The sequence below is a fragment of the Chiloscyllium plagiosum genome, unplaced genomic scaffold (genome assembly GCF_037043375.1).
Source record: "Chiloscyllium plagiosum isolate Xiang-an unplaced genomic scaffold, Cpla_swu_hap1 HiC_scaffold_47, whole genome shotgun sequence".
Lineage (NCBI taxonomy): Eukaryota > Metazoa > Chordata > Chondrichthyes > Orectolobiformes > Hemiscylliidae > Chiloscyllium > Chiloscyllium plagiosum.
This window is the reverse complement of record NW_028270185.1, coordinates 12,376,504-12,404,270: the sequence shown is the minus strand read 5'-3', so window position 1 is coordinate 12,404,270 and position 27,767 is coordinate 12,376,504. Positions and strand designations below refer to the sequence as shown.

At 48.4% G+C, this 27,767-nt stretch overlaps 1 protein-coding gene across 2 annotated transcripts in view; it reads left to right on the top strand.

Annotated features, from left to right (window-relative positions):
- The first annotated feature begins 3,957 nt into the window (after positions 1–3,957).
- The window catches only part of LOC122542835 (snake venom vascular endothelial growth factor toxin ICPP-like), a 41,652-nt gene continuing 17,842 nt past the window's right edge, over positions 3,958–27,767 (top strand). Inside the window, exons 1-4 of one of the 2 annotated variants that reach the window (XM_043680918.2) lie at positions 3,958–4,183; positions 6,882–7,061; positions 22,402–22,423; positions 26,563–26,759. In XM_043680918.2, the coding sequence (XP_043536853.1) occupies positions 6,996–7,061; positions 22,402–22,423; positions 26,563–26,759 (285 nt within the window). In that variant the 5' untranslated portion in view covers positions 3,958–4,183; positions 6,882–6,995. Of the gene's footprint in view, positions 4,184–6,881; positions 7,062–22,401; positions 22,424–26,562; positions 26,760–27,767 lie in introns of those variants that run through there. The other variant, XM_043680921.2, reaches the window with a different exon arrangement.

Sequence of the window (27,767 nt, the reverse complement as noted above, 5' to 3'; positions counted from 1 at the left end):
ATGATGTGCATTATGCTAAAGCACCATTCTGCACCACAGGACATCACAGTGGGTTTTACAGCCAATTAAGTGCTTTTGAAGTTGTGGGCACTGTTTAAAGTGGCAACTCAGAAACTGGGAATCACATGACTGCTACAGTGCCCATCCTGTCTGTGCTGGCTCTCCAGATAAACATTACAGTTCAGTGTCATTCTCCTGCCTTGACCCCCCTCACCTTGAATATTATTTCTATCCAAATAATCTCCACAGGAACAGAAATGTAATGGTGACCAAACAGTCTGCTTTTGTGACTTTGATCAAGGGATAAATCATGTCCAGGTCTCTGGGGAGACGCAGGCAGATTTTGTGAGCTTAGGGGCAGGAGTAGGCCATTTGGCCCCTCAATACTGCTATACCATTCAATTCATTCATGGCCGATCTGATGTTAACCACAGCTCCACACTCCCACTTTCCTCTGATAACCTGTTAACCCTCCCCTTATCAAAAATCTACCCGCCTCCATCTCAAAACAATATTCAAATATTCTGCTCCCACCATCTTTTGAGGAAAGAGATTGAAGAGACAACAGTGGGAGGGAAAAAAATTCTCAGGATCTCTGTCTTAAATGGGTTACCCCTTACTTTTAAACAGTGGATCCCTGCTTTCCACCAGGGGAAATATCCTTCCCACATCCACCTTGTGTGGGGTGATGAGGCATCACTTTAGACTCTCAGCTTGAAGAGAGCATCTTTGGCAGGCCTGTACTCCCTCAATCAGTTAGCTCAATTGTTTGGATAGCTGACTCACAGTGATAGCATAATGACAACAGCATGAGTTCAAATCCCACACCAGCTGAGGTTACCATGAAGGACTCTCCTCCTCAGTTTCCCCAGCGATGTAGTAACCCTCAGGTTAAAGCACCACCAGCTGTCTCTAAAGAGAAAGCAAATCTATAGCCTGATCATCACCATCATCGGCGGTCCCTTACAGTCGAGGATGACTCTCTCCCACTCTCAGGGTGAGTCTGCAGGTGGCTGTACAGACCGATGGGCCTACCGCAGGCTCTGTTACACTGGGGGCAGGAGGTGGTCATGGGAAGGGGGTGGGCGGGGCGTTGGTGAGGCAGCGCATTCCTTTCGCCCGGCTTCCGCTTCTTCCTGACGGCGAGTCTCCAGGTGCTCCACGCCTTCCCGGATGCCCCTCCTCCACTGTGGACGGTCTCGGGCCCAGTGATTCCCAGGTTGTCTGTGGGAAGGCCGCACTCGGCCCAGTGAGGCCTTGAGGGTATCCCTGAGGCGCTCCCTCTGTCCCACCTGGGGCTGGCCTGTCGTATGGGAGCTGGGAGTAGAGCACCCGCTGGGGGAGTCTCGTGTCAGTCATGGGGATGGCGTGCCTAGCCCATCGCAGCCAATCGAGGTGGGGTGGGGGTCAGGGCGTCAATGCTGGGCCTGGTCGTGGAGGCTGGTGTTGGTGTGTCTGTCTTCCCAGTGGATTCACGGGGTCTTGCACGGGCAGTGTTGGTGGGACTGGTCCAGTGCCTTGAGTTCTCTACTGTTGACAGTCCATGGACAATGGTGACTTTACCTGTTAGTAAAGTATTGTGTGAGTGTGTGTGTGCATCTGTGTGTGTAGGAGTGAGCATGCTGCATTTCCAATTTAGCCTCAGTCTGACTCTACAGTAACCCGGGTGCCAGCCAACACGGCCTGTTTGTTTTCACAGACCCACATCATTGAATAACAAAACAGAAGGATTTGTTGCCCCCAGGGAGACTCCAGAACTAAACAACAGGAAATCTAACCACCCGGTATCACTGATATCAAAACTCAGGAGTCAAAATACGCACAGCACCAGGCTCCTGCATTACAAGTGGTTGATTGGGGATCACTGGGGAGCATGTCAGTCAATGGAAAGACTTTGCGTTTACATAGCGCCTTTCATGACCACCAGGCACCTCCCGTGTCTCGCAGGTAATTTGGAAATGTAGTCACTGCTGTAACAGAAGGCCGAGTTACACACAGCAAGATCCCGTAATGGCCAAATAATTCGGTGTCCCATCTCAGCAACAACAACTGGCACTTGAGAGACTGAGGCACTTTACACCCCACACCCGAGCTGCAGAAGCACAAATGACCAAAGGTCAAAGAGGTGCATTTGAATATTTCCTGACCCATCTGAGACACACCTCTGAAGCTGGTGGGATTTGAACCCAAGCCTCCTGGCTCAGAGCTAGGCACACTACCACTGTGCCACAAGAGTCCTTAAAGAGTTTTGTTTTTAATCAACATATTATGACACACCTCCAAGGCGGGACAGGGAGTGATGTTTGAACCCAGATCTCCTGGACCAGAGGTAAGCACATTACCACTTTCTCACAAAAGCCCCCAAGAGGTAGATTTGGAGCAACGTCTATGGCTGGAGGGGGTGGCGGAGAGATTCATGGATTGGATTTCAGAGCTCAGGGATCTCAGGCAGCTGACGGCAGAGAGAAGGAGACAGGGATGAGCAAAGAGGCCAGAATTAGAAGAATGCAGAGATCCCTGAGGGCTGTAGGTCACAGAGATAGGGAGGGGCGAGGCCACACAGAGGCGATAAGCATCCTCTCTTGAATGTGGAATGCAGGGCTGCTGAGGCATGAGAGGAATTCGAAAAACAAAACTCCCTGAGCTTAGGTGTGAGACGGTTCAGTCTCTGCAGAGAATGGGTGCCAGGCGTTCAAACTGCTGATGTGACATTGGACCCAGACTGAATCTGAAATGCCGCAGGCCAGAACTCTGTGCAAGTCAATGTTTGGCTGCACCAGACCCCCACCCAATCTCTAGGGTCCTCCTGCCTCTTCCCTCCAAACCAAAATTTGTCCAATTCCCTTTCCCTGGCTGTTCTCTCTCCTTCTCGTGCATTCCCCTTGCACCACCATGCCTACTTTCTTCTCATTTGCTCGCTCCTAAATTCACTCCCAATTAGCTGCAGGGATTCGGGACGGTGAGTGGAGATGGGGGTTTAATGAGGAAAAGGGGCTTCTTGGCAAAATTGTGGGGCAAGGGGGGGAGTGGTTCAAAGGGGAAAGGATTCAGTGAGTGAGGGGATTCAGTGGGGATGTAGGGGGTGTTCAATTGGGGGAGGGGATTCAGTGGGGAGTGGATTCAGTGGGTGGGAGGAGGGGATTCAGTGGGGGGAGAAGGGTTAATAGGGGAGGGGGATCTAGTGGGGGGATAGTGTCAATAGAGGAGGGGATTCAGTGGGGGGAGAAGGGTTAATAGGGGAGGGGGGATCTAGTGGGGGGATAGTGTCAATAGAGGAGGGGATTCAGTGGGGGGAGAAGGGTTAATAGGGCAGGGGGATCTAGTGGGGGGATAGTGTCAATAGAAGAGGGGATTCAGTGGTGGGAGAAGGGTTAATAGGGGAGGGGATCTAGTGGGGGGATAGTGTCAATAGAGGAGGGGATTCAGTGGGGGAGGGAATTCATTGGCAGGGAAGGGGACCAGTGGGGGGGAAGAGATTCAGTGGGGAAGGTGGGGTGTTTACTGGGTGTGGGGTCAGTTTGTGGGGCGAGAAAGGTTTAGATGGAAGAGGGGGTTTGGGAGGGAGTTCAGTGAGGGCAAGAAGCTTCTTGGGGGGGGGGGGCGGTGAAGATGGGATTCACCAGGGGAGGGGTAAAGGAGTTGAGAGCAGATCAGCGGGAAGGAGGGAGTCAGAAAGTAAAGAGGGTTTAGTCGGGAGAGGGCTCCGTGAGCAGGGGAGATTGGCATTCAGCAATGAATGGTGCTCATTCAGAAGCTCGATGGGACGAATGGCCTCCTGCGATATAGGGTTGGGGTTGGGGGGGGAAGGGAGTGTGTTCCCAACGCCCAGGACAGGATCCAGGCTGTTGCGAGGAGTCCGGCTGGTTGACGTTTGATTGTTGAATGAATTGACACTTTCTGATGTAGACACGCCCCCGGCGGTTCAGCCCATCCCCTCTCCGCCTGGCCCCAGCTCTGTGCTCCCACTCTCTACAGATGGTCGCTTTGCTTTGACATTAAGTTGGAGGTTTTAAATCCGGAATCTCTGGGGATTTTTTTGAGCTCCACCTTAACACAGGGGTCGGGGACGAGCTGGGGATCCCGTGACTCGGGGGCGCGCCTGGGACTTGGCTCCAATGTGTAAAAGTTTGAAGTGAGGGAGATCAGGTCTGAGCTGAGGATTAACAGAGCTCTGTGTATCCAGGTTAGTTATAGACTCGGCTTTCTCTCTGTCACTGAGTCCGGCGCCGGCTCTCACTCTCTCTCTCTCGCTTTGTGTTACATTTCAGACAGATGTTAATGTGTCTGTCGGTTTGTCTATAACTAAATCAGGAATCTCTTTCCCCCCTGTTTATCTCCGGCCGGATCTGTCTGTCTCATCTTTCTCAATCTCTCTCTCTCTCTGACTCTGTCCCTCTCTCATCCCCTCATTACTTGTGCCTGTTTCTTTTCCCCTTGGCTGGCTGTCTCTCTCAGGCTGTTTGTACTCCCGTCTCCTCTGTCTTCCTTCTCTCTGACCCTTTGTCTGTATTTCTGTTCCTCTGTTTCTCCCCGTGGCCCCCCATCCTCTCTGTCTCTCCTGCGCTCACGCTGTCTGTACCCACCTCTTTCCCACCCCCCCCCCCCCCCCCCCCCACCACCTCTTTCCCACCCCCCCCCCCCACCACCTCTTTCCCACCCCCCCCCCCCACCACCTCTTTCCCACCCCCCCCCCCCACCACCTCTTTCCCACCCCCCCCCCCCACCACCTCTTTCCCACCCCCCCCCCCACCACCTCTTTCCCACCCCCCCCCCACCTCTTTCCCACCCCCCCCCCACCTCTTTCCCACCCCCCCCCCACCTCTTTCCCACCCCCCCCACCTCTTTCCCACCCCCCCCCCACCTCTTTCCCACCCCCCCCCCACCTCTTTCCCACCCCCCCCCCACCTCTTTCCCACCCCCCCCCACCTCTTTCCCACCCCCCCCCCACCTCTTTCCCACCCCCCCCCCACCTCTTTCCCACCCCCCCCACCTCTTTCCCACCCCCCCCACCTCTTTCCCACCCCCCCCACCTCTTTCCCACCCCTCCCCCACCTCTTTCCCACCCCTCCCCCACCTCTTTCCCACCCCCCCACCACCTCTTTCCCACCCCCCCCACCACCTCTTTCCCACCCCCCCCCCACCCCTTTCCCACACCCCCCCCACCCCTTTCCCACACCCCCCCCCACCCCTTTCCCACACCCCCCCCACCCCTTTCCCACACCCCCCCCACCCCTTTCCCACACCCCCCCCACCCCTTTCCCACACCCCCCCCACCCCTTTCCCACACCCCCCCCCACCCCTTTCCCACACCCCCCCCCACCCCTTTCCCACACCCCCCCCCACCCCTTTCCCACACCCCCCCACCCCTTTCCCACACCCCCCCCACCCCTTTCCCACACCCCCCCCCACCTCTTCCCCCAGTGCCCCATGTGTGTGTGTGTCTCTCTCTCCCCTCTGTGCCCCTTGTCTCTCTTTCTCTCTCTTCTCTTCCACCACCCCACCTTACACCATGACCCCACCCACCCTGTGCCCCTTGTCTCTCTTTTCCCTCCCCACCCACCCACCCTGTGCCCCTTGTCTCTCTTTTCCCTCCCCACCCACCCTGTGCCCCTTGTCTCTCTTTTCCCTCCCCACCCACCCTGTGCCCCTTGTCTCTCTTTTCCCTCCCCACCCACCCTGTGCCCCTTGTCTCTCTTTTCCCTCCCCACCCACCCTGTGCCCCTTGTCTCTCTTTTCCCTCCCCACCCACCCTGTGCCCCTTGTCTCTCTTTTCCCTCCCCACCCACCCTGTGCCCCTTGTCTCTCTTTTCCCTCCCCACCCACCCACCCTGTGCCCCTTGTCTCTCTTTTCCCTCCCCACCCACCCACCCTGTGCCCCTTGTCTCTCTTTTCCCTCCCCACCCACCCTGTGCCCCTTGTCTCTCTTTTCCCTCCCCACCCACCCTGTGCCCCTTGTCTCTCTTTTCCCTCCCCACCCACCCTGTGCCCCTTGTCTCTCTTTTCCCTCCCCACCCACCCTGTGCCCCTTGTCTCTCTTTTCCCTCCCCACCCACCCTGTGCCCCTTGTCTCTCTTTTCCCTCCCCACCCTCCCACCCTGTGTCCCTTGTCTCTCTTTCCCCTCCCCACCCACCCTGTGCCCCTTGTCTCTCTTTCCCCTCCCCACCCCACCCACCATGTGCCCCTTGTCTCTCTTTCCCCTTCCCACCCTCCCACCATGTGCCCCTTGTCTCTCTTTCCCCTTCCCACCCTCCCACCCTGTGCCCCTTGTCTCTCTTTCCCCTTCCCACCCTCCCACCCTGTGCCCCTTGTCTCTCTTTCCCCTTCCCACCCTCCCACCCTGTGCCCCTTGTCTCTCTTTCCCCTTCCCACCCTCCCACCCTGTGCCCCTTGTCTCTCTTTCCCCTTCCCACCCTCCCACCCTGTGCCCCTTGTCTCTCTTTCCCCTTCCCACCCTCCCACCCTGTGCCCCTTGTCTCTCTTTCCCCTCCCCACCCACCCACCATGTGCCCCTTGTCTCTCTTTCCCCTCCCCACCCACCCACCATGTGCCCCTTGTCTCTCTTTCCCCTCCCCACCCACCCACCCTGTGCCCCTTGTCTCTCTTTCCCCTCCCCACCCACCCTGTGCCCCTTGTCTCTCTTTCCCCTCCCCACCCACCCTGTGCCCCTTGTCTCTCTTTCTCATCTCTCTCTCTCTCTCTGTGCCTGTTTCTTTCCCTGTCTGCATCTCTTCCCCCTCCCATTCTTTGTGTGTTTCTCTCTCTTTCTCTGAATTTCCCCGTAGCTGTGCATCCTCTCTCTCTCTCTCTCTCTCTCTCTCTCTCTCTCTCTCTCTCTCTCTCTCTCTTTCTCTCTGAATTCAGTGTTTGATTTTGTTCCCAGGACCTTGTCTCGGGGATGGTGTCCCCCTGAATTGTTGACCTGTTTCCATTACCTCCCCCCTCACATTGGGACAGTACATTCCCTGTCGATGTGAGGCACCGGAGACATATAGCGATGTGTTGGACCAGTGTCTTGCTCCATCCAGCTGCTGCTTTGCTGCTGTTCATGCCCATCTGTCAGGTACTGTATTGCGTGGGGATATGCAGCTAGATTAGTGACTCTTGAATCACATTTAAAGAGGGGGGTGGCACAGAGCGCGGAAACCCTGAGAATGTGGAAGAGAAAGGCCGAAGGTCAGTGTTTCTGACCAGGAGTTGTACCGCAACTATGAAGTGTTCTTTTCTCCTAAGTGATTTCTGACCAGATTTTTCTGAATTTCAATAGGTCTGTGGTAAATGTGGACCTCAGCTCTCAGACAAAAAAAAACCCACCCCAGTCTCTGACTCACCCCTGACTCATTTGTCTATTGATGTTGTCACTGATGGAGCCATTTACTCCATAATCCTAAAGTCTGTTAGACTTAAAATATGTTTCACATGTAATGTACAGTACAGCTCAGATACTGGCCATTCTGCCCAATTGCTTCATGCTGTGTCCCCTCACTCTCTATTAACCTGTCGTCCTATTGTTTAATATCTCCCTATCAAGTTTCTCCCTCCATATTTATATGTTCATTTACATTTAAAACTGGGGGAGACAGATATTTGGTGTCAGGAACTATGTTATGGGGATTGGGCAGGAAAATACTTTTTTTTTAAAAGTACGTCCATACATTCAGGATGCGAATTGTTGCCCTGGAGAAAATGGGTTGGAAAGTGATCTGTCGTAGGTAGACACACAATGTAATAAAGGAATGAGTTCCAGAGCTTTGATCCAGCGATAATGAAGGAAAGCATTACATTTCCAAGTCAGGATGGTGGGGAACTCTCCGGGAGTGGGGTTCCCATGAATCTGCAGCCTTTGCCCTCCTTCATGGTTGGGATTGTGAATTTGAAAAGTTGTCTTGGTGAGTTGTTGCAGTGCATTGGGGAGGTGGCAACCTAATGGTTTTATCACTGGACTGTTAACCCAGAGGTCCGGGTTTGAATCCTGCCATGGCAGATGGTGGAATTTTTAATTAAAAAACCTGGAATTCAGAGTCTAATGATGACTGAGTCCATTACTGAATACTAGGAAAAATCCATCTGGTTTTATTAATATCCTTTAGGAAACTGCATACATGTGACTCCAGACCACAGTGATGTGGTTGACTCTTGACTGCCCTCTGGGCAATAAATGTTGGCCGAGCTGGTGATTTCCTCATTCCATGAATGCATTTAAAAGAAAAGTCTTGCAGATGGTACATACTGATCATTGGTGGTTGAGGGAGTGAACATTGAATACAGGGTCAATCAAGTGGGCTGCTTTGCTCTGGATGGTGTGGAACTTCTTGAGCATTGTTGTAGGCGCCCCCATCCAGGGAAGTGGGGAGTATTCCATAACACTCCTGACTTGTGCCTTGTGAATGTTGGACAGCCTTGGGGGAGACAGGAGGTGAGTTACTTGCTGGGGGATGCCTAGCTCTGACCCACTCTCGTAGACGCAGTATTTATAGATATTTTCTCATCAACCTGTTCAGAAATGTTATTACCCACCACCTGGAACAGAGAGGACTGGAACCTGGGCCTCCTGGTTCAGAGATAGGGACACTACCACTACAACACAACTGACCAGCTGCATGTATATGGCAGTCCAGTTGAGTTTCTGGACAATGATAACCTGCAGGATGTTGGTAGTGAGGGACCTGGTGATGGAAATGTATTGAAGTTATTGGGGGGGTGTGTTAGACTTTCTTTGATGCTCTCAGCCAAAGACTAAATGTTATCTAGCTGTCACTACCAATGATGTTAAGACTTCACATAAGCTGCAATCATATTGAATGGCAGTATGCACTCAAGGTTGTATGGTCTACTTATATTCCTATTTCTTAGTTTGTTATATATTGAACTACACTCTGTTTAGAGAAATTTCATCATGGAATCTGTACAGTGTGGAAGCAGGCCATTCAGCCCATTGAGTCCACACTGACCCTCCGAAGAGCATTCCACCCAGACCCACCCCTCTACCCAAATCCTCGAACTGTGCATTTCCCATGGCTAACCCACCTACCCTACACATCCCTCATCACTATGAGCAATTTTAGCAAGGCCAATCCATCCTAACTGTACATCATTAGACTGTGGGAGGAAACCGGAGCACCCGGAGGAAACCCATGCAGACACTGGGGGAAGGTACAAACTCTGCCTGAGGTTGGAATCGAACCCGCGTCCCTGGTGCTGTGAGGCAGCAGTGCTAACCAATGGGTTGCTGTGCCACTCCTCCTCCGTTTCCTTTATTGGTGACTATACATAAAATATATCCCGGTATCAGCAAATTTTCATCTTCTCTACAATTGAGGGTATTCTTCTCTGCTATCGTAAGAACTAGGAGCAGCAGTAGGCCATTTATCCAAGCCTGCTCTGCCATTCATTATGATCACGGCTGATCTCACTCTCTGCCTCAACATCTTTCCTGTCCATTCTCCATAACCCTTTTTGCTCATTTAAAAATTAGTCTTGTCCTCAAGTTTACTTGATGTCCTGGCATCGGCTGCACTCTGGGGTAGTGAATTCCACAGATGCACAACCCTTTTGAGAAAGTTGGTGCGAACCTGATGGGCTGAATGACCTGCTCCCACACAGAATCATAGAATGCCTACAATCACTGAATGCCCTGTTAATAGATTATGGTGGCTACTTTGCTGAGACAGTTAAGAGTCGACCACGTTGCTGGGGGTTTGGATTCGCATGTAGGCCAGACTGGGTAAAGATGGCAGATTTTCTTCCCTGAAGAACATCAGTGAACCAGGTGGGGTATTGTTTTTACAGTAATCGATGATCATTTCACGGTTGCTGTTACTGTTAAGATGTGTTCTCATTGAAATATGCAAGATTCCAAAGAATCCTGATGGGACAGAGGCTGGTTGTTTCTCCCAGGCGGAGAATCTAGGGCACAGGGTACAGTCTCTGGCTCTGGATAACAGGTTGCACATCTAGCATTGAGGTGAGTAGGAATTTCATCACTAAGGGATGTGACTGTTTGGAATCCTGTCCCCCATAAAGGTGTAGATTTTCAGTTGAATTTTAGTTAAAGATGAGGTTAGTAGACAGATTTATGATCTCTCAGAATTGAGGTCTATTCCTAAAGTTTCAGATTAGTGTAATTTTTATTGGGGTTTCTGGTGGGATTTGGAGCTGGATTGTGAGAACCAGAGATACAGCTAACCAGAGACTGGGTTAGCTGTACCTAGTGTGTTGTCTTGCTAAGGTTTTCTGATGGCTATCATTTTGGGCAATATTCCCTTTGAACTGTATGTCTGCTGGGAGATTTCATGCATTGCCAATTGGCTTCCACTTTCAGAAGCTGCTGCCATACACAAACCTAGGTGGTCCACGTAAAGAGGCAAAGAAATGACAGGGAATGTTGATTTTTTTTTTTTTGGGTGCAGACAATTCAGTTCTGTCATTGCTTCGCTTAGGATCCTGGGAGGTTCATACACAGGTACAGCAAGTGAGCAGGAGTTAGAATTAGAATCCCTGCAGTGTGGAAACAGGCCCAACAAGTCCACACCGACTCTCTGAAGAGGATCCCACCCAGACACGTTCCCCTACCCTATTACTCTACATTTCCCCTGACTAATGTATCTAATCTACACATCCCTGAACAGAATGTAGCATGGCCACCTAACCTGCACATTGAACTTTTGGGAGGAAAGTGGAGCACCCGGAGGAAACCCACAGACAGTGGAGAATGTGCAAACTCCACACAGACAGTTGCCCGAGGCTGGAATTGAGGCAGCAGTGCTAACCACTGAGCCACCAGGCCGCCCATGATGGCAATAGAATATTGTTTATTTCAAGGAGAATGGAACATGAAACTATGCTTGGAGACCTAAACACCATAAACACAGAAACCAGAAAATTGGAGCAAACACCTCGGCTCAGTGGTTAGGACTGCTGCCTGTCAGTGCCAGGGACCTGGGTTTGATTCCACCCTCTGGCGACTGCCTGTCTGTGCGGAGTTGGCATGTCTTCCCTATGACCGCGTGGGTTTCCTCCTGGTGTTCCAGTTTCTTCCCACAGATTAAAGATGGTGCAGGTTTGGGTGGATTGGCCATGCTAAATTAACCATAGTGTCCGGGCATCTGCAGGCTTGGTGGATTAGCCATGGAAAATGCAGAGTTACAGGGGTCTGGGAAGGATGCTCTTTGGAGGGTCGGTGTGGACTCGATGGGCTAAATGGCCAGATTCCACACTGTGTAGGCATTCTATGATTGCAGCTGATCATCCAACTCAGTCCCCTGTTCCTGCTTTTTCTCTCTCCATATCCTTCGATCCCTTTACCTCTAAGAACCATATCCCAATGCTTCTTGATAACATTCAATGTTTTGGCCTCAAATGCTTTGTGTGGTAGAGCATTCCACAGGCTCCCCACTGTCTTGGTGAAGAAATTTCTCCTCATCTCAGTCCCACATGGTATCTTTGGACTGTGACCCCCCACAGTTCTGGAAATGTTTTATCACAGTTACACAGAGACCACATTGAGAGCACTGTATGCAAAGTTGACTATTTGAAGAAGAAATGAGGGCTGCAGATGCTGGAGATCAGAGCTGAAAATGTGTTGCTGGAAAAGCGCAGCAGGTCAGGCAGCATCCAAGGAGCAGGAGATTCCTGAAGAAGGGCTCATGCCCGAAACGTCGATTCTCCTGCTCCTTGGATGCTGCCTGACCTGCTGCGCTTTTCCAGCAACACATTTTCAGTATTTGAAGAAGGAATGTAATTGTATTCAAAGTCTTTCAGAGAAGTGGATGAATGTGTTTTCTTATGAGGAAAAGTTGGGTCTGTATCCACTGCAGTTCAGAGGAATATAAGGTGGTCTTACTGAAACATCCTGAGGTGATTTTAATTGCTAGGTTAACTGCTGAAAGGAAGTCTTCTGTTGCAGGAGAAATTAGAACTAGAGGACACTTTTGAAAATCAGGGGTCTGACTGACGTGGTGAGCATGATGGACCACATGCAGAAAGATAGCCTGATTTGGATTCTTGGAGATGACAAAAATACAGAGACCAGTTTCATCAGCAGCTCATGTGGGAAAGAGTAATGTTACAAGCTGAGTTTGTGACACAGGAAGCCACCACAACTGCTGCTGAGCTTTGGAGTAAAGCTCACTAACATTCTGAAGTCTCCTACTCTACTTCCTAGCAACTCCTAGGAATGTGGGTGATCTCAGCTGGTACTTTGCAATATATGGGGTAAGAGAAAGCATTTGGGGTCTCTGATTGAATGGGATCCAACAAAGTCTTCGTCATTCGGCAAGGAAACAGACCTTTCAGCCCAACCAGTCCATGCTGACCATAATCCCAAATTAAACTAGTCCCAGCTGCCTCTGCTTGGCCCATTTCCGTCTAAAGCTTTCCTAATCATGAGAAGGGCTTAAGCCCGAAACGTCAATTCTCCTGCTCCTTGGATGCTGCCTGACCTGCTGTGCTTTTCCAGCCACACATTTTCAGCTCTAATCATGAGCTTACCCAAATGTATTTTAAATGTTGTAACTGTACCTGCATCCACCATTCTCTCTCTGGCAGTTCATTCCACACACGAACCTCTGTTTATTTAAATAAAAAAAGTTGCCCATCGTTTCTTTTTACAATCTTTTTCCCCTCTCTTTTTTCTTTTTTTTAAAAAAAGGTCCCCTAGTCTTGAAATCCCCCACGCTAGGGAAAAGACACCTGCTATTCACCTTATCTATACCCCTCAAGATTTTATAAACCTCTATAACGTCATCCGTCAACCTCCTGCACTCCAGTGAAAAGACGTCCCAGCCCCTCCTCCTAACTCAAACCCTCCATTCCCCAGCAACATCTTGGTAAATCCTTTTCTGAACCCTTTTCAGCTTAATATCCTTCCTATAACAGGGCAACCAGAAATGGACACAGTATTCCAGAAGCGGCCTGACCAAGGTTCAGTACAACCTCATTGTAACGTCTCAAATCCTATATTCATAGGTCAGAGCAATGCAGGGAAATGTACTAAACACTATTTTAACTGCCCTGTGATGCGAATTTCAAAGAACCCCTAGGTGTCTCCAGAGACATTGTGCACTAAGGATATTGAGGACAGGGTTAGGCTATCCAGTGATGCCCTACTTGGTCAAATACCCTACTGAGAGTTAAGGGTTCAAGTCCCACTACAGGACATTGGAGCTTAGACTCCAGTGCGCCACCAGATATGTGCTGCATTCTTGGAGGTGCCACCACATCAAACTGATGTCCTGCCTACCCCCCTCAGATGGATATGAGAGATCCCATGGTGTCATTTCAAGAAGAGCAAGCATTTATTCCTGGACTCCTAGCCATTATTTATCCCTCAACGAACAGAAGTGTCTGATCACTATTACCATTCCATTTATGGGAGCTTACAAGTGCGTACGTTGGCTGTCACATTTTCCTATTTTGCCACAGCAATTGTGTTTCAAAGTGCATTCCATTGCCTGCAAAGTGCTCTGGGTGGTCCAAAGGTTTTGGAAAGGGCCTATATAAATGTAACTCTTTATAAATGGTGGGGGAAGAGATAAAAGTGGCTAAAGAACTGCTCATGCCCCTGAGTTTGTGTCTAATGCGTTTAGTTTGAACAGGTCAGCACCTTCAGGCAAGAAAGAAAATAGCTGCGAGTCAGTCAGCAGATGCTTAAATCCCCAGTCATTTGCTTTTTCTGCTGACAGAAAAAAATTTATTGCTCTTTGCATTGTATTTTGCAACCGATACAAATAATGAAGTCTGCCAATAAATCCCTCTGTGTATCTGTGTCTGTGTGTGTATATACAGCTGGGCCTCCTGATTGCCAGTAACCTGAATAAACACTGTCTCTGTCTGTGTGTGTGCGTGTGTGTCTCTCTTTCTCTCTCGTATTATCACTGCATAGATGCTGTAACTGTCTGTGTGTTTTGATCCTGCATCTGAGAGTGTGTGCACTCGACAATTGTATTGATGTGATGACAGGCACAGAAAGGAAAATGTGAATCTCACTGTGGCAAAGGGATTTGTAAAATGAGCAGAGCCATGAAGGTTGAAGTGCCCCTGTATGTGTTGATAAAAGCAGCCTCTGAATCTAACTTCACCCTACCCCGGCCCAGGTTGATAGTTCAAGGTCGTTTTCTCGAGTACTGGGTGGGGTGAGGGCTGACACTGTGTGTTACTGAGGGAGTGCTGCACTGCTCACAGTGCTATAGAGTCAAGAAGCATGGAAACAAACCCTTTGGTCCAACCAGTCCACGCCAAACATAAACCCAAGCTAAACTAGTCCCACCTACCTGCTCCTGGCTCATGTTCCTCCCAAACTTTCCGATTTATGTACTTATCCAAATCTCTCTTAAATGTTGTAACTGTACCTGCATCCTTAGAGAGTTCATTCCACATGCGAACCACCCTAGGTTCTGTTCAGTCAAGCAAACGGATAGAGTCATACAGCATGGAAACAGACCCTTCAGCATGTCCTGTGATGCTGTAGGGAGATCTAGCAGTTGAATGATTCCGGTCAACAGTTATCCCTTGCCCTACGTCCCCTAAAAGTAGTGGTCTGGTCACGATCACGTTACTATTGTGTGGGATCTTGCAGTGCAGCTGACATTGAAATAGTAATTGTTCTTTGTAGCCCACCAAGCCCTTTGGGCCGACTTGGGTTGTGACAGGTGCTACGTAAATGCAAGCCCTTTTTCAAACAGAATAAGATCCTTAGTATGGAATCAGGCCATTCAGCTCGTCAGGTCCACACCAACCCTCTAAAGAAACCATCCAGACCCATCCCCTACCCCTGTAACCCTGCATTTCCCATGGCGTGTCCACTTAGCTGAGACATCCCTGGTCACTACGGTATAAATTATCACGGCCAAACAACCTAACCTGCAAATCTTTGGACTGTGGGAGGAAACCCACACAGACAATGTGTAAACTCTACACAGACAGTCACCCAGCAGTGGAATTGAACCCGGGTGCCTGGTGCTGAGTGCTAATCGCTGAGCCAGTGTGCTGCTGTACTTGAGTCCTCCCCCTTCAGGGCCATGATTATAGTGAAAACTGTTGATTTTGGAACTTGCGGCTCATGTGAATTTCATGCAAAAGAGGGAAAGGCTGATGCAGGGGGACCATTAAACATTGCATACTCCTTTGGAATGGCTAGCCGTCCCAAGTGTTTGGGGTTGGAACCCAAATATCCACACTCTTCCAATTGGGAACCGGACAGTCTGCATTAGTCAAATGTTCATTTCTTGTGGGAATCTCAAACCAGCTCCTTCTGCCACTGGTGAAACAGAAGTCACAGAATTAACCCACTCCTCTCGCCATTCTGTTAGTGTTTGTGCCGCACCCATATGCAGTCAGTTCCCCTTGCTTTGCTGACAAGCTAGTCTCTCTTCCCATTGCCCTCACGTGGCCAGATTTAATTGAATGGGCTTCCTCGTGGATTGCTGAGATCGTACTTGTTAAACCTGCATTTCCGAACGTGATGGTGGCATTGTTCTGTGTTCCCGCTCCCTCCCCAACAACCTCCTGGCCACTGCCTCAAAATTGGTTTCCGTTCTTTCACCTCTTCAATCAAAGTCTTCAAAAGAGAACACTGGTTATTTTACTCTTTCCGTGAGAGGTGAAGAGAATAGAATCCCTACAATGTGGAGAACAGGCCATTTGGCCCAACAGCTTCATACTGACTCTCTCTGAAGAGCATCGCACCCAGACTCACCCCATCTTTGTACCCCTGCATTTCCCACGGCCAATCCACCCTAACCCGCACATCTTTGGGTGATCTGGTTTCCTCCAACAATCCAAAGTAAACCTATGCAGACACGGAGAATTTGCAAATTCCACACAGGTAGTTGCCCGAGGCTGGAATTGAACTTGGGTCCCTGATGCTGTGAGGCAGCAGTGCTAATCACTGAGCCGCCATGCTGCCCAAACCACACCGCTATGGGCCTGGAGTGACATGTAGGTCAGACCGGGTAAGGATGGCAGATTTCCTACCTTGAAAGGCATTCGTGAACCAGATTTGGTCTTCGCAATAATTGTTCCATGCTCCCCATCACGGAGGCTGGCTTTGTGTTCCATACCTTATTTTATTGGTGGCTGTGATAAGGTTTCACCCCATGTCATAAATAGGAGACTGCATGCACTTGGTTAGCACTGCTGCCTCAGCATCAGGGACCCGGGTTCCATTCCCGCCTCGGGCAACTGTCTATGTGGAGTTTGCACATTCTCCCTGTGTCTGCGTGGGTTTCCTCCCACAGTCCAAAGATGTGCAGGTTAGGTGAATTGGCCATGCTAAATTGCCCGTAGTGTTAGGTGTATTTGTCAGGGGTGAATGTAGAGGAATGGGTCTGGGTGGGTTGCTTTTCAGAGGGTTGGTGTGGACTTGGGCTGAAGGGCCTGTTTCCACACTGTAGGGAATCTAAGCTAAACATCCCCTCTTTTTCAAGCCTCCCTTCATGAGAAGCAGCTTCCTGTTGTCATGGAGCCAGAGTCTTGCAGCACAGAAATGGACCCTTCGGTCCAAGCAATCCATGCTGACCAAATCTTTCCAAACTAAAAATTCAGAAAAGATTTACAAGGATGCTGCCAGGATTGAAGGATTTCAGCTATAAGGAGAGGCTGAACAGGTTGGGGTTGTTTTCCCTAGAGCGTCAGAGGCTGAGGGATGACCTTAAAGAGGCTTACAATAATATGACGGGCATGGATAAGATAAATAGGCAAAGTCTTTTCCCTGGCGTCGGGGAGTCCAGAACTAGAGGGCATAGATTTCAGGTGGGAGGGGAAAGATATAAAAGAGACCTATGGAGCAATGTTTTCACACAATGTGGTACAGGTATGGAATGAGCTGCCAGAGGAAGTGGTGGAGGCTGGTACAATTGCAACATTTAAAAGGCATCTGGATGGGTATATGAATAGGAAGGGTTTAGAGGGATATGGGCCGGGTGCTGGCAGGTGGGACTAGATTGGGTTGGGATATCTGGTCGGCATGGACGGGTTGGACCGAAGGGTCTGTTTCCGTGCTGTACATCTCTATGACTGTATGATCCCATTTGCTTGCGTTTGGTCCAAATCCCTCCAAACCTTTACTATTCACGTACCTGTCAAATGTCTTTTAAATGTTATTCATGTACCTGCATCTACTGCTCTTCTGGCCGTTCATTCCACATATGAACCATCCTCTGTGCGAAACAGTTGCTTGTCAAGTCCTTTTTTAAAATCTTTCCCCCCTCGTCGTAACAATATGCCCTCTAGTTTTGAACTACCCCACCCTAGAGAAAGACCTTTGCCATTCAGCTTACCTATGCCCCTCATAATTTTATAAACCTCTACAAGGTCAGCCCTTGACTGCTCCAGGGAACATAATGTTCCAGCCTGTCCTTTATAATTCAAAGTTCCCTCTGGATTGACCCTGTCTCTGAAGTGGGGCTTGGAACCCACAGCCTTGGGACTTCCAAAAACAAGGAGCTGCTCACCGAAGTCTTCCTGGAATACTCAATTGGATCGCTCCATGGATGAGGAAAGGCCCCTGATGTTTAAATCTCTTTCACCAGTTAATGCACAGTCAAATGTCAGTTGGGAAGACTGCAGATGTAGCATCCCAGGGAAGCTTTAGATTTCAGATCACGGAAGAATAGATGGGAATTCTGTCCCCAAGACCACATTCACCTTTCACCTCAGGGATTTGCGAGGTCCTTACAAGGAACAGGGGTAGGCCATTTGGCCCTGTGAGCCTGCTCTAACATTCAACAGATTCATGGCTAATCTGATATTGCTCCCATCAACCTGCCTGCCCTTTCCCTGTGACCCTCAATTTCCCCAATTGATCAAGAATTTACCTCTGCCTTGATTAGACACAAGCCACTCTCCCCCAAACCCCCACAGCTCTCTCTGGCCATGATTATGAATGTGCGCTAACACCCAGAAGCTGCTTTTCCTGTGCAGTTATTTAAAATGAGGTGCTGCTCGTCAAAATAGCAACAAGAGGAATTCAAAAGTGAAAGCAGTAACCGGCTTAAAATAACCAGCTGAGGAAATTAAGCTCCTCATCTTGTGATCGGCTGCTGTCCCTCTCCTAATGTAGAATTTCGCTTTTGGTTGTCTTTTCCAGATGATCTTTCAAAAAGCAAAATTGGCACTTTCTTTCTCGCTTCTCTCCGTCTCTCATTCAGACCCTTGCTGGTGTTTCTTTGTCGTTGGTTTGTATCAGGACTTTGTCATTTGCCTGGCTCTCCCTCATGATCTCTGTCTCCTGACAAGAATCTGAACTTTCCCAGAAGGAAGAACCGCTTAAACTTGGGAAGAACGGGTCTGACTGTGTCTTGTGTTCCGGGCGGCACGGTGGCTCAGTGGTTAGCACTGCTGCCTCACAGCGCTAGGGACCCGGGTTCGATTCCATCCTCAGGTAACTCTGCGTGGAGTTTGCACATTTGTCCCCTTGTCTGTGAGATGTTTCCTTCGGGTGCTCTGATTTCCTCCCCTGCAAAGATGTGCAGGCTAGGTGGATTAGCCAAAGGAAAGGCATGGTTACAAGGATGGGGTGGGTCAGGCTGGGATGCTCTTCGGAGGGTTGGTGTGAACTTGATGGACTGAATGGCCTGCTTCCACACTCTAGGGATTCTATGACTGTTCTTCAAAATGGAGCTGGAGTAGCAGCAATGTGTACCAGGTACAAGATGTACTCCAGCAACACACTCAAAGCTCCTTAAAGAGCACCTTCCAAACCCATAACCACTAACATCTAGAAGGACAAGGGCAGCAGATATATGGGAATACCAACCCATGAAAGATCCATCTAACCTACCCCCCCATTCTGACTTGAAATATATTCAGTATCGTTGGATCAACATTCTAGACTTCCTTCCCTTATGGTATTATGGGTGACCATACATTCCCAGGGCAGCAGTGATTCCCTGAGACAGCTCACCATCATCTTCCCTATGGGAAATCAGGGATGGGCAATAAATATTGGACCCAGCCAGGGACACCCACATCCCATGAACAAATATATATATATTTTTAAAAGGTTGGATCATGTCCAAGTATCACTGTTTTTAATAACTGGATTTTTCCCTGACTGAGTTGGGCAACCACAAAATGGGTAATATTTCAAAGCTGATTATACTGAGTATGTGTGAGAGAATGTCTCGTTTTGCCCTTCCCGCATTCTTTGTCCTTTCTCTCAGTATCCCTGAACCCCAGGTAAGTGAAGAACTCTGCATCCATGTTCGCAATGCCACAGATTAGATTCCCCAACCTCGTCAGGAGAAAACTGTCTTTGTTTTTGCAGCCAAGAACATTTTGTCCTTTTCTTGGAAAGTTTCCATGTGACAATTCATCAAATCCCAACTGCGGGTAACCCTGGAAACAATTAGAAACCAGACAGGATTTTTAAAAAAAAACAAAACTGGTCCAGTGTTTCAATGGGAAGTTTGGGAGCAGTGAACTTTGATCTAAGTGCTGAGTTCGGGGCTAGTGATTCTCAAGGCCCTGCGTAGGCCTTGCTTTCCCACGAGGCACTGGGGGAAGTTGGCTTGTTCTGAGAGGCCCCTGGCCTTCTGGGACCAAAGTCCTAAGCCAAAATGTGGCTGAGCTTCTGAAGGCCTGGGAATAACCCTGTGTCTTTCTGATTGCCAAAACCCCAAAATAGTCTTGGAGTCTCCAGAAACTGAAACTTGAAACCTCCAACAGAAGGGCCTGAGCACATTCAGGAGTAAAACTAGAGCTGCCATTTAAAATTAGAAAAAAAACCAAATTATTTTTTGGTTAGTTTAGACACAAGTCGCTGGCGGTTCAGTCCTTGAGTCTGCTTTGTTTTTTGATTTTTAAGATTTACGTTTGATCTGATTTGTGGTTTTAGCTCCTTTTTTCCAGTTTATTATCCACCTCCCAAACCCACCCTACTACTTCTGCCTCCATTAGGGTAGCCATGATGTGGAGGTCCCAAGGTTGGACTGGGTCGGACAAGGTCAAAATAATGTTCAATTCATTGGCATCAGTTTTATGACCCTTTGATCTTTTCCTTATAAATTCAGTGTCTAAGGTCTCCCCCTCTCACTAGAACCTGATGAAGGATCAGTGCTCCGAAAATAAACCTGTTGGACTGTAACCTGGTTACATGTGATTTTTTACCTTGTCCGTTAGGATATATTTACCTGATGTGGCAATGCTTATTGCTATCCCCAATAACCTAAGAAAATAGGCATGGATAATGTGGTATTGAAAGATCCAACAGATGTTTAATACAGCTGGCTATTATACGTATTATAGTACATTCACCGGGCACAGTAGTGTCTGAGCTGGTATCAAACTATTCTGTTACAAAGAGCATCACACTTCCATCAGCATGTTTGCTTCAGTTGGTCCAAGTTAAGATGGATTCTGAGATTTTCGTCATAGAACTCCTAAAGTGGGGAAGCAGACCATTCGGCCCATCAAGTCCACTCTCTGAAGAACATCCCACCCAGACCCACTTCCCACATAGCCCACTGCTAACCCACATAGCCTGCACAGTCCTGGACAACTTAGCATGGCCAATCCACCCAACCTGCATGTCTTTGGACTGTGAGAGGAAACCGGAGGAAAGCCACGCAGACACAGGGAGAATGTGCAAATTCCACGCAGCCTGTCAGCTGAGGGTGGAATTGAACTGGCGCTGTGAGGCAGCAGTCCATAGGGTCTTAGAATAGTCAGGTTGTAGAATCCCTACAGTGCAGAAAGAGGCCAATTGGCCCACTGTGCAGGCTCATAGTGAGTGTGTTTGTTAAAGGTATACCGAGCACGAGATCTAACATGAGACCTCCCCCCACACCCCCAGCCCCATCAGCTTAAAAGCAAATAATTGGCAGTCAATAATCTGGGTATCTCAGACTTGAATATGCTCAATGATCCAACCACTCACCCTGTCTGGGGATGTGACTTTTGACCTTTTAGCGAGAAGGAATTACTCTTCATCGTGCTGTTCATTTTGAATCTGTTCCCTGCAAACAAAAACACTGCCCCTCAGGATTTTTAGATGTTCAAAGTTTGTGTGAAGATTTGTAGCTCGGGTGCTCGTTGCTGTGGTTCTGTTCGCCGAGCTGGAAGTTTTTGTTGCAAACGTTTCGTCCCCTGGCTAGGCGACATCATCAGTGCTTGGGAGCCTCCTGCGAAGCTGGCTTCACAGGAGGCTCCCAAGCACTGATGATGTCGCCTAGCCAGGGGACGAAACGTTTGCAACAAAAACTTCCAGCTCGGCGAACAGAACCACAGCATCTTTAGATGTTTCTGGAAGATCATCGCTCCATGTGCTATATAACAACAGAGAGAGTTAGGGCTGGCCTAACCTTATCACAGGCAACCCCTTCACCCCGGGAATCAGTCGAGTGAACCCCCTCTGAACTGTTATTTCCTTGAGCTTTTCAAAGAAAAATAGAATTGAAGGTGGATGTTGATGGCCTAGTGACTGACAGGTTGTCAAATTTAGTGACGAGTTTGAGAAGGTAGAGCCCCCTGAGATTGACAAGTCAAGTATCCAATGGGGCCGGTTGGGGTGGCATGGTGGCTCAGTGGTCAGCACTGCTGCCTCAGAGCCCCAGGGTTTGATTCCAGCCTCGGGCGACAATCTGTGTGGAGTTTGCATGTTCTCCCCACGTCTGAGAGTTTACTGCGAGTGCTCCGGTTCCTCCCACAGACCAAAGATGTGCAGGGTCGGGGGAAAGGCCAATCTAAATCCAGGGATGTGCAAGGTAGATGGGTTAGCCATGGGAAATGCAGGCTTACAGGGAAAGGATACAGGTTTGGATATGGGTGGGATGCTCTTTGGAGGGTTAGTGTGGACTCAATGGGCCTGCTTCCACACTGTAGGGATTCAATGAATGGGAGCATAGAGGTGGGGTAGTTGGAGATGTGGAATTTCCAGGAATCGCCTAGAGAAGTTGGGAACCCTGTGCGTCATTTACCGCCATGTCTGGGCTGATACAAATTTTGAAATTTGTGTAGATTATGGGTTGAGAGGGGAGAGAAGTCAGTGGGTCTCATCTAGTAAGACATGGCTTTAAATTGAGGGAAGGTAGATATAGGACAAATGTCAGAGGTAGTTTCTTTACTCAGAGTAGTAGGGGCGTGGAATGCACTGCCTGCAATAGTAGTAGACTCGCCAACTTTAAGGGCACTTAAATGGTCATTGGATAGGCATATGGATGAGACTGGAACAGTCTAGGATAGAAAGGCTTCAGATTAGTCCAACAGGTTGGTGCGACATTGAGGGCTGAAAGGACTGTACTGCGCTGTAATGTTCTACGTAACACAAAATGCACAAAAAATTATAGTGGCTCCAGCATTTTGGTAGTTTCGTCAACACAACTTGTTTTGAGTTGCTAGTGGGAGGGAGAAGGGCATTTTCAAAAATGAAACAGTGATTTATTTCTTTCTCTCTCTCTCTCTTACAGCTGTCTAAATACACTCCAGGAGGTAAGCTGCAGATAACTAAATATTTCCTGTTTATGATATTTAATTCCAGGGTGAAGGCAGGGGTGAAATGAATTGATTGTGCTCAAGGGCTGTCACAGAACTTGATGAGCCAAAGCTCTGCCGCCTTTGCTGTTCTAGTACTAGAACAGTTTGAGCAACGTTGTGGAAATGCCCCATATACATCTAGATTTACCCATCAGGCAATGATTTAAGCACTGATAGGTAACCAAGCCAAGTTCTACAATGGAGCAGAGGGGGTCAAAGGGGGAGAAGCTGGGGAGTGAAGGTGAGCTAGAGATTACACAGCAACAAACCTTTACCTAAAAATCCTCTTAAACTTCAGGACACCTTGCAAAATGCATTTAACCAGAACAATTCTGAATTTTTCTCTCAATGGGCTGTGGCAAGGCCAGTATTTGTTGCGTATCCTTAATTGCCTTTGAAGTGAGCCATTCACTTGGGCCAATTCAGAGAGCAGTTAAGAGTCGACCTATTGCTATGGGTCTGGAATCACATGTCAGGTAAGGATGGCAGATTTCCCTCCTGAGCCGGTTGGCTGTAGCTATCAATGACACAAACATCTCAGGAAGAGGCCAGCAATCACTTCCATAGCTTCCCACAGAATTCAAGGGTACACCTGATTTGATCCTGAGGATTTATCCACTCTTATGCAGTTTAAGACAACCAACACCACCTCTGTAAATATAGATATTTTTCAAGATGTTGCTATTTATTTCCCCATTTTCTCCATCTTCTATGTCCTTCCCCGCAGTAAACACTGATGCAAAATACTTGTTTAGTATCTCCCCCACCTCCTGCAGTTCCACATACAGGCAGCCTTGATTGGTCTTTAAGGGGCCCTATTCTCTCCCTAGTTACCCTTTTGTCCTTTAATGTATTTATAAAATCCCTTTTGGATTCTCCTTAACCCTTTTTGCCAAAGCTATCTCATGTCCCATTTTGCTCTCCTGATTTCCCTCTTAAGTATACTTTTAATTCATAGTGAGAACATCGAACAATACAGTGCAGAACAGGCCCTTTGGCCCTCGATTGTTGTGCAATCCCGTGAACTATTCTCAGCTCGTTTCCCCTACACTATCCCATCATCATCCATGTCCTCATCCAAGGATTGTTTAAATCTCCCTAATGACTTCCTTCATACCCTTCTAGGGATTCACTCTATCTTGCTGTCCATCCTTGATATATGTTTCCTTCTTTTCTTGACCAAAACCTCAATGTCTCTAGTCATTCAGCATTCCTTACACCTGCCATCGTTGTCCTTCACCCTAACAGGAGCATACTGTCTCTGGATTCTCACTATCTCATTTTTGAAGGCTTCCCATTTTCCAGCCATCCCTTTACCTGCAAACATGTGTCCCCAATCAGCTTTTGAAAGTTCTTGCCTAATACTGTCAAAATTGGCCTTTCTCGAATTTAGAACTTTTAACTTTTAGATGGGAGAGCGTTTGTAAGTGTGAGCCTTTGTAAATTGGGGACCACGTTTATCAGTTAAATGTTTAAATGTTAACAGGTGTATTTACAAAAATAAAATGCCATACACTTCTTTCAACTCTATATTTTTTTAAAATTATCCTCCATTTAGGTGAAGAGGAGCTGTGGATATATCTGCAGGAACAACTTTTAAGAATGTCCTGCAAAACATCCTCAAACATTGTTAATGCCTTTGCAAAATAAGCCCCTTGTCTGCAATTTTTATTTTTAATCTGTTTTAAAAATTAACTGCCCCAATATATTAATGGCAAGACCGTCATTAGTCGATTTAACTGTTCACCATTCTACATTCCTAGATCACTTGCAATTATAAATAATGTTATAAAACACCCCAGGCACTTTCTAGGAGTATACGTCAGACTAAGATTGATGTTGAGGTAAAGAAAGCATTTCAGACAGGTGGGTAAAAGCTGAAGCAAAGGGGTATGTTTTTGAGGAGAGAGCTGTTTTGGGAATGGAATTCCAGAACCATAGAGTCGTAGAGATGTACAGCACAGAAACAGACCCTTCAGCCCAACTCGTCCATGCCGACCAGATATCCTACATTAATCTGGACCCATTTGCCACCACTTGGTCCATATTCCTCTGAACCCTTCCTATTCACGTACCCATCCAGATGCCTTTTAAATGTTGTAATTGTACCTGCCTCCTCCACTTCCTCTGGCAGCTCATTCCATACACGTACCACCCACTGTCGAAAAAGTTGATCCTTGGGTCCATTTTATATCTTTCCCCTCTCACCCTAAACCTATGCCCTCTAGTTCTGGATTCCCCCCCCCCCCCAACCCCAGGGAAACTACCTTGTCTATTTACCCTATCCATGCCTGTCATGATTTTATAAACCTCTGTAAGGTCACTCCTCAGCCGCCGATGTTCCAGGGAAAACATCCTCAGCCTTTTCAGCCTCTCCCTGTAGCTCAAGCCCTCCAACCCTGGGACCTCAAGCTTTTACAGAATCTCAGAACTGTTTCAGTGCAGAATGAGTCCACTCAGCCCATCCTGTCTGCACCAGCTTTCTGAATAAATGTCTCACTTAGTACCATTCCATAGCTTTGTCTCCTTAACTCAACGTAGACAGCAATCTATCTGGATCATCATGCAATTGTCTGCCCAGGATCATAAACTAGAGAGTTGTGAACATAGCTCAGATCATTACACAAGCCAGTCTTCCATCCATTGACTCCATCTACACTTCATGCTGCCTTGGAAAAGCAGCCATCATCATTAAAGACCCCTTCCACCCCAGTTACAATCTCTTCCAACCTCTTCCATTTGGCAGAAGGTACAAAAGCTTAAACAGGGGTACTAACAGATTCAAGAACAGCTTCTTCCCCACTGTTACTCGAGTTCTGAATGGACACCTCAAATTTTTAATTTAATGTTGATCTCAGTCTTTGTGCACCTTCTCCACAGCCATAACATTATGTTACTTGCTCTGTTCTATTACCCTAATGCACTTTGGTAAGATCTGCCTGTACTTCACACAACACACAAACTTTCTCTGTACCTTGATACAAGTGACAATAATAAATCAAATCAAACTTACACGTTTTCTTTTTGAATTTTTAAATATTCTTTTTCTCGGTGCCCATCCCTAATCGCCCTTGGGAATGTGGTAGTGAGCTATCCTCCTGAATCTCTGCACTCTGTGATGTAGGGACACTATTAATGCCCTTAGGGAGAGAATCGCAGGATTTCAACCCAGCGACATTGAAGGAACGATGATATATTTCCTCGTCCGGGTGGTGTGTGGCTCGGAGGGAAGTTGCAGGAGGTGGCGATCCCGTGTATCTGCTGCTCTTCCCCTTTTAGATGGAAGTGGTCATGGGTTCAGAAGGTGCTGTTTGAGGATCTTTGAGTTTCTGCCATGCATCTTGTAGGTTTTGAACACACTGCTGCTGGGAGACAGTGAGGTCTGCAGATGCTGGCGGTCAGAGTTGAGTGTTTTTCTGGAAAAGCACAGCAAGTCAGGCAGCATCCGAGGAGCAGGAATATCGACGTTTCGGGCCAGAGTCCTTCATCAGGAATGCGCTCCTGCCCGAAACGTCGATTTTCCTGCTTGGATGCTGCCTGACCTGCTGTGCTTTTCCAGCAACACACCCCACACACTGCTGCTACTGAGCGCTGGTGATGGAGGGAGTGGATACTTTTAGATGTGATGCCAAACAAGTGGGCTGCTTTGTCCTGGATGGTTTCGAGCTTCTTATGTTTTTGGAGCTGCCCCCATCCAGGCAAATGGGGAATATTCCATCACACTCCTGACTTGTAGATGGTGGTAGCCCTTTCCTGAAGAAGGGCTTATGCCCGAAACGTCGATTCTCCTGTTCCCTGGATGCTGCCTGATCTGCGCTTTTCCAGCAACACATTTTCAGCTCTGATCTCCAGCATCTGCAGACCTCACTTTCTCCTCCTTGTAGATGGTCGACAAGCGTTGGGTTAAAAGAGAGTTACCTTGCAATCAATGGTGCATTTAATTTGATTAAGTGTTGAGTCTGAATCCGAAACAGTTGCTGGGTGAGGGGTCCATCCAGAAACGACACCCTGTCATTGGCCGATTTTCCTAATAACCTGTTTGAGTTCAAAACCGATGGTTGCCATACAGCTGACATTCCTCTTGTCCCCTTCAGTGATGCCGTTTGAGGAGGTTTGGAATCGCAGTCACTGTCGGACCATTGAGGTTTTGGTGGATGTTGCTCGAGAGTATCCAAACGAGGCGGAGTATATTTTCAAGCCCTCCTGCGTACCCCTCCTACGATGTGCTGGCTGCTGTGGCGATGAGAAATTACGGTGCACAGTACGGGAGATGTACAACGTAACTATACAGGTAAGGTTTTGGGTTTGAGGAGAGACCGAGTAGACTGGGGACTATATTCATTGGAATTGAAGAATGAGGGGGGTGGATCTTATAGAAACATGTACAATTATGAAAGGAATAAATAAGACAGAAGTAGAGAGGATGTTTCCACTGGTGGGTGAAACTAGGACAAGAGAGCATAGCCTCGGGGGAGCAGACTTAGGACTGAATTTGAGAAGGAACTTCTTCACCCAGAGGGTTGTGAATCTGTGGAATTCCCCGCACAGTGAAGTAGCTGAGGCTTCCTCATTCCTCATTTTTTAAAGTTAAGGTTTTCTGAAAAGTAAAGGAATTAAAGGTTATGGTGCGAGGACGAGTAAGTGGAGTTGAGGCATTGATAAGATCAGACATGATCTTATTGAATGTAGGAGCAGGCTCTGAGGGCCAGAGGCCTACTCCTGCTCCTATTTCTTATGTAAGAAGGGCAATTTGCAGCTTTACAGGTAAACTGTTATCAACGATGGTAGTGTGGCTCAGAACGGAGTTGGGCAATTGCATATCCACGAAGGAATGGCAGGGGGAGCTATTCGGATCTATTGTGGGCTCAATGTGCACTCTAGCTCCTGGGTGTATTCCAATATTGAGTCAAAAAGAATAAAGAACAGCACAGGAACAGGCCTTTTGGCTGCGCCAACACATGTTTTTCCAAACTAAAAACCTGTTTTAGATTATAGATTAGATTAGATTACATAGTGTGGAAACAGGCCCTTCGGCCCAACAAGTCCACACCGCCCCGCCGAAGCGCAAACCACCCATACCCCTACATTTACCCCTTACCTAACACTACGGGCAATTTAGCATGGCCAATTCACCTGACCTGCACACCTTTGGACTGTGGGAGGAAACTGGAGCACCCGGAGGAAACCCACGCAGACACGGGGAGAATGTGCAAACTCCACACAGTCAGTCGCCTGAGGCGGGAATTGAACCCTGGTCTCTGGCGCTGAGGCAGCAGTGCTAACCACTGTGCCGCCCATG